The sequence below is a fragment of the Penaeus chinensis genome, chromosome 39 (assembly GCF_019202785.1).
Source record: "Penaeus chinensis breed Huanghai No. 1 chromosome 39, ASM1920278v2, whole genome shotgun sequence".
Lineage (NCBI taxonomy): Eukaryota > Metazoa > Arthropoda > Malacostraca > Decapoda > Penaeidae > Penaeus > Penaeus chinensis.
In genome coordinates this window covers 24,216,539-24,224,038 of record NC_061857.1, presented here as the reverse complement: position 1 = coordinate 24,224,038, position 7,500 = coordinate 24,216,539, and the positions used below count along the sequence as shown (strand labels likewise).

The 7,500-nt window shown below is 37.0% G+C and overlaps 1 protein-coding gene across 1 annotated transcript in view; it reads left to right on the top strand.

The window, feature by feature from the left end:
• The window catches only part of LOC125046563 (myb-like protein V), a 12,124-nt gene extending 5,034 nt beyond the window's left edge, over positions 1 to 7,090 (top strand). The window contains exons 2-3 of the mRNA XM_047644350.1: positions 882 to 1,035; positions 1,526 to 7,090. Coding sequence (XP_047500306.1) covers positions 907 to 1,035; positions 1,526 to 3,760 — 2,364 coding nt within the window. The 5' untranslated portion in view covers positions 882 to 906 and the 3' untranslated portion in view covers positions 3,761 to 7,090. The remainder of the gene's footprint in view (positions 1 to 881; positions 1,036 to 1,525) is intronic.
• Positions 7,091 to 7,500: the final 410 nt, after the last annotated feature.

Below are 7,500 nucleotides of genomic sequence, written 5' to 3'. Positions count from 1 at the left end.
TATGAATATCAAAGCTGTTATTTTTCTTATAAACATTATAATTACTATAATGTTATAACCATTAGTAATATCATAATAAGATAACGTAAAATATTTTTGTAAATCAAAGCAAAGGATAAATGGGCGAGACAGGCACACACACACACTCATTGGTGACTTGGTACAAGTGTAGCCATCAATGTGTAAAAACAATCAAACAAGTAAACTCACAGTGGGCATGGCATGGCATGCCCATCGGCAATGGGTTAAAGAACCATTAATAATTACATGCCCAGGTCATGCAATATCATGTGTGTAGGGGAAGAGAGTGGGTCATGTAATATTCCTTTGATGTTTCCTGCATTTTTTAAATATTGTTAGCAGGAAGTGAATTTGCAGAAAATTTGAATATGTAGTCAAGAACTATCTAACATATCTTACAGTTTCCATGCCACCCGTGTTCGGTGCCTCAGTGCATCCGTGACCCACAGTGTGTGAAGATGTAATTGCCAATTTGTTCACAACCTTTCACTCTCTTGTGAGTGCACGTGATCCCATGTAACCTGAACTCGAGCCACTTTTAATCGTCACTGGATATTAGTATCAAATGAAACACATTTTCTGAGAATCTGGATTTGTCAGAAATATGCCTTCTTGTGAGGCAGGAAACCAAAACAATATTTTTGATGAGATTAAGGAACTTTGCTTTTGCTTTTTGGACTAGATAGGCAGAAAACAAAAATCATCCACATTATTATCATAAATTTGTCTTTGTAAGAAGTAAAGCAGTGTATTTGTTATCTTGAAAAAGGGAAATGATGTTATATTTTTGCATTTGGGAATATAAAAAAATCATTTGGTGAACTTCTTCTCATTTTATATTTTTTTTTACTTCCCAGGACAGCATTATGATGGAAATAAGCAAAGATGGTGGACACTGTGTCTGCTGAGGAAAGGAGGAAGGAGCTTCTGGAAGACTCTCAAAAGTACACATACCCGGAAGACTCAGCAAGTATAAAGCTACGATATAAAGACACGGCCCTTGTGTTATTTAAGGTGCGTAGGGAAATAGCTCGGGGGAAATTTTCTTTGGCCTTTACTTTTCATAGGGGAAAGATATGTTAATTAGAATGTGGGTCTTTTCTATATGATATTATAGACAGGGATTTTTCTTACCAAGAAATTGCAGGGATCAAGGGTAGTCTTATTTGACCATTTATATCTTTCTTCTTCTTCTTCTTCTTCTTCTTCTTCTTCTTCTTCTTCTTCTTCTTCTTCTTCTTCTTCTTCTTCTTCTTCTTCTTCTTCTTTTCTTCTTCTTCCTTTTCTTCCTCTTCTTCTTCTTCTTCTTCTTTTTCTTCTTCTTCTTCTTCTTCTTCTTCTTTCCATGAGGACTCCGAGTTCTTACCTGCTTAGTTGTTTTATGCAGCAGTGGTACATTTCTTGCTATGTGTTAAATAATTGTTAGTCAGCAAAAACCCAGCTTAAAGGGGTCTTAGTGCTAGATTACATCCATTGACATTCTCTTGGGCTTCCTCTCCTACAGGAAGGTCATGACGATCCCAAGAGCTTCCTCTCATTTGGGACGCGGAGGTCCTCCTCGGTGAGTCAGTATGGAAATACTCCTCTCATCGTCCGCAGGTCCCAGAGTTCAAATGGTGAGCTCTCCATGGTCGCTGAACAGTGGCCTTCTATCAGTTGCAGAACCTCAGTAAGTAATTATACTTTAGTAGAGGCTGGAGAGAGGGATGACGACGATAGCGAGACGGAGGATGAGCTGGATGTTGCGGTCAAGAACATCAGCGGCGAATTACAAGACCTGAAGGAGACAGAGGAGAGTGAGGGCAGTGTTGCGGATGGCAATGAGGATGCCACGAGTGAAAGTGGCAAGCAGAGTGTTGTTATCAGAGGGACCAAGGGGAGTGAAACAACGTTGGAAGTGACAGAAAAGCAGCAGCAAGCAAGTTTGGCAGAAGAAAAGGGCACCCCACTGCAGGCTGGAGAGTATGAAACCAGAAAGAGCTTCATCCACTATGACCTGCCAATACAGAGGCCCAAATCAGTTGATAAAGAGAAAAATGATAAGATTGGTGATGAGAGCCATGACCAGGAAAAGTCTGTTAAAGAGCAGGAGGATGAAACGCATGAAGTTCAGGCTCATGATGAAAAACAGGGAGATTCAGCTAAAGAAACCGCCAAAGATACGGGCAGAGAAATTAAGTTGAGTGTAGAAGACCAAGGTGATAGTGCTGATGAAAAGCAAGTGGAAGATAGGAGTGAGTGTCCATCACCAAAAGCTGAAGAGTCTCCTGTGGTGGATGCTGTAGCCAAAGACAAGGAAAGCACAAAAACAATAGTAGAATATTCAATTGTCGAATCTCACAAAGAGAGTGTCCTTAAAAAGGATGAACCTTTGGTGGATACCTCACCTGGCCGCAGAAATAATGGGTCTTCCTCTCTTTGTCAGGAGAAAGTTGGTCAAGATCCCTTTAGCCAGAGATATTCTCAAATCTTTAGAACAGAATTAAAAATTGTGGAAGCTTCAGACTTAGAGTCAAATACTAAGTCTACCGTACTCAAGGTTCAGCCGTCTGAGGCTTCAGCTATAGCTGCCAATGATGAAGATGAGGATGACGATGATGACATAGAATTTGTTGATGCAATTTCTCCAGTTTCCCCAAAAATAGACATTAGAAGTGAGGGGCAGATTCTTGCCAAACAGTCTGTAGCAGGAAAAGAGGAAAAACCCACAGTTGCACCAGATGCATCAAAGACAAGTGAAAGGGCTAGAACTCCCTCTCTTCCCCCACAAGTTACTACAGGAAAAGAGGAAGGTCAGACCAAAAAGGATTCTGCAAATGATTTGAACAAATCTTTTGATCCAGAAGAATCCACTAAATTCCTCGACCTGCCAGTCCGAAGTCCCACTCCACCCAAGAAAAGTCCGAGAAGGTCGCCAAGAAGTCCCAAGAGCAAAGAGGCAAGCAAGAGTCGTCATTCCTCGCTGGTTTCGCCCCTGGACCCTGAACCTCAAGCGGTGGCTCGAAAGGGGACTAGATCGGCCTCTCCAACCACCAAGACGAAAGAGCACGGCAGAGTCTTCACGTTCTCCTTGAAGCGAGAGAAGAGCAAGAGTGCCTCGTCTTTGCATTCAAGAAGAAGTAAGGATAAAGACAGGTCTTCGGTCCAAGAGGAAAAAGAGGCAGGAATGAAGCATCAGGTCCTCTTGCATGGCGAGAGTGATGACATGCAGCTTGAGTCCCTTGGGAAAAGAGTTGGTGTCAGAAGCATGGTCATTGATGGAACAATCAAGCGCAACTTTATTGTCATACACCCATCAGATGAGTCGGACACCATAGGGCTGGCACCAAGGGCTGTCATTTCAAATGGTGATGGTAATGCACATATCAGAACCCCCAAAGCACTTTCAAGTGTGAAGTCTCACATTTCAGGTCTCACATCCAACAAAATTGAGTCAGTCCAGAAAATTTCTTTGAAACATGACATAAAGGAAGAATTGACAGACACAGTAAGGGATTCAGTCTCCTCCCCTACAACACTGGGACCAGTACCAAAAAGGTCGCGGTCAAGAAAAACTAAAAGCACTGACAAAATCCGTGCAAGTTCACATTCCCTGTCCAGTTACCCTGCAAGTGACAACCAGTTGCAGAGAACAGCATCAGGGATGTCGGAGGTGGATTGTGATTCTGTTAACATGTCTTCACAAAGCTTGCATGTCAGCACAAATAAAATCACATCAAAACTGTGTAGTATTATGTGAAGATTTTATATTATTTAAAAGACAGAAGAACTATATATTTGTTCATTTTGAAAATAAAAATAGATTTAACTTTTAGAAGGGCTACAAAGAAAAGAAAGAAACATTTATATTACATTACAAGATATATTGAGAATACTGGCTGTAGTCTGGACACTGAGAGTCCATGTAGTCGCTGTTGTTCACTGTCTCGGAAAGTCACAAAGCGCAAATTACTCTGTGATTTATTGGTGCCATGAGGAATAAGTAGACAGTAATCAAAATTGTTTGTCTCGTGAAATATTGTTTGGTCGGCCTTGGCACCTGTTGAGCAGGTTTGTGACATGTTTCCTTATTGTCTTGCCCCATTTTGTATAAAAAAAGAAAAAAAGGAAAAGTTATTTTTGATCAAACTCTTTCATTCAGTAACTTGTAAGGGTGTTTTTTATATTTACCCATAGATAATTTTGATCATAGATGATATGATTTAAGATGTACTCTCTCTTCATTGGCTTATACTTTACGGTCATTGCATTTACTCTGCTTTTCAAGGTATAAAGTGCATTAAGATTGAATATGCATGAATTGCAAGTGTTAAAGGGAGATGTGGAAGTGAAATGATACAAGTTTTGCGTAAGTCTTTTAGGACTTTTTGGACTGAAGTTAAAGTTACTCTGTTCTCAGGCCGTGGTTTTTTTTTTCTTATTTATGACTGTGAATTATTACAGGAAGGAAATGGTTGTGAAAATTGTTATATTGTTTGCTGTCAGTGTTCTTGTTCTGTTTTTATATGCAAGGAGTTTTTGTTTTTATTATTTAATGGATGTGTTCACTCTTATTTAATTTTGAAATGCAATATTTAAAGTGTTCATTTTCACATTTCCAGAGTTTTTAGATATTGCTTTGCATGCTTTGGAAAGATATGCTTATTTATTACACAAAGTTGTCCCCATGAATTGTAAGACAGTGGTGAACACCTGTTGTTTGTTTGTTAAAAGTTTCTGATAGCTTATATTGTAATTTTTTTTATATGATGCACATTCATGTCATCTTCTGTGTTGCAGAATAGATATTGAGTATGCAGATACTGAGCACTGTAAAGCATATGCACTCCAGTTAATCATTTTAAGATCATCAACAGTTAAAAAGACTGACATAGCTGGTGTTTATTTGCCACAGTATTACCAGAGATCTGGCAACCAAGTCTCTGTTTTGCAAAGCCTTCATTTTGTTAAGTTTCATCTGTTGGTTGGCTGGCAGGAGATGGTAACAATAGGTTTACCTTTAAGGAGTATAGATTAACGGAAAATTTTCTACACACACAGGGAAAATCACTGGGAAAAAGTGTGGGGAAAATATTTTGTTTTGAACTTTTATTTTCCTTATTTTGAGGTAGCTGTCATGCCTTTTGCCTTACTATGTTAATGAAAGAAAGGATGCCATGGATGTTCCTAAGCCACCAAGCAATATGCATAAATGTCTGATACTTACATGTGTTCAGTCTTTTAAAATAGTATGATGTTAATTCTCTCTATTCTTATCTTTATTTATTGTAAAGGACTAAAATTATGGTCTTTTCTCTCCTTTAGGAAATTCGTCTAGTCTCTTATAAAATAGAAAATAAATTTCATAAAATGACACATGTAGCATATCTTTGTTAATTTTTATATCTCTGATGAAAATTTAATCTCGGTGGCATCTCCTTAGATGTGTAAAAAAAGGGAATCATGTATATTCATTATTAATTAAGAGCAAGGGTCAGTGTGTGTTCATATGCATATTTATAGTCTAATGGGCCATCTCATGATCAGTGCGTGCGCAAACACTGCACAAAAATTGGAACAAGTTCAGAAGCAGAATTAGGCGCCATTTTATTGTGCCATGATAGGATTTCTAAGTGATTACGATTGATCTGATAAAATGGGGTTTTGATATCTCTGTTTGAAGGGATCAGGAAAAATACAGTAGATACATCCATGTATTTATTTATATATATATATTTTTTTCATTCTTTCTTTATCTTTTTGTATTATTATTATAAGCCTTGATTGTCAAAAGGTCACATTGCCAGATATCTGAATTTAAGGCAGAGCATAGCTGTGACGGTTAAATACTTTGCTGTTGAAGTTTATTTTTTAATTTAATTTATTTTTTTCTTTCTATTTTTCACATTAGTTATTTTTGGTAAGAGAGGGTATCCATCATATACTGGTGAATACATTGGGGAGATCTTGGCCATATTATTGCCATATTATTCACTGATCATTGTTGTGGTTTATTAGACAAGAATAAGACTTGTGTAGCCAATCAACAGACCATATTGTGTGTGCATGTGTGTGTCTTTTCCAAGTTGTTTTGTAGGCTGATAGGTCATGTGATCTTAAGAGATATGCAGTATACTGTCATACCAACACATATTGTGATATAATTATTTGGAGCATTTCGAAGTGATATGATCCTTAGGTCTCGGTTATATATGCCCTTTACTTCCTTTCAGTATTATTTTGTATGATACCATTACCTTATTTTTCACTTTTTCTCATTTTGATGTGGTAGCAAAGGAGATATAGATGAGTGGGAATGTAATCCATGACATAACTTTGTTACCGATATGGTTTTTTATTCCCACCCCCCCCATTTTTTTCAGGCTTAGCTTGTGTGTTTTTTTGTTTTTTTTTATGTAGATGAATATTTGCTTTGATTTTTTTTTTGCTAAAGAAGTTACATTTCATTTGTCTTTCACTCTTCACTGGTGCTTCCCTCTTCCTATTTATTTATTTTCTGTTGCACACGTACCACATTTAAATGATCAGTGACGTGGAAAGCTTTGGATACGAGTTTTTCCATCAAATGGATAATTGAGGTGCTTTCCGCTGGATTTTCTAGACTGTGCATTTCCTTTATATAGATATATGAAAGTGAGATGATCCCAAAGTGTTGTGTATCCTTGTGATAAAGATTTGTGTGTGATGATGTATAGTCTTCTGTCTGGTGGAAAGAAAATATCCTTTTTGTATGTGAGAGTTTTCGGATTAGGGAAAACTGGAGCACCCTGTTTGATAGCTTCTTTAGGCATTCATTCGTAATTCATAGTAACATGAATTGTAGGAGGAGGACTGTATATCTATAAGGGTAGAGTGAGAGTGAGAGTGTCTGTCTGTCTGTCTGTCTGTCTGTCTGTCTGTCTGTCTGTCTATATGAGTGTTTGTCTACATGTGAGTTAATATGTGTGCTGGCATGCATGCATGTGTGTGTGTGTGTGTGTGTGTGTGTGTGTGTGTGTGTGTGTGTGTGTGTGTGTATGTGTATGTGTATGTGTGTGTGTGTAAAGCTGCAAGTATATATATTGTGTGTGTGGTTCTATATATATATATATATATATATATATATATATATATATATATATTTATATTTATATATGTGTGTATATATATATGTATATATATATGTATATATATATGTATATATATATTTATATATATTTATATATATGTATATATATATATATATATATATATATATATATATATATATATATGTATATGGTTGATTTCTTATCTGTGTATGTGTAGCTAGTCATGTCATATGACAGAGATACATTTTATAAACTTTTATCTTGCCAAATTATTCTAGGCTGTAAACTCACTACCTGACTACCACTGTGTATGGTGTAAAATGCATTTAAAGTCCAGGCGACATTTCGGAAGGAGCTCACTTGTGTGTGTAACCAAATACATCACTCTTTAGATTTGATAAAGATATTG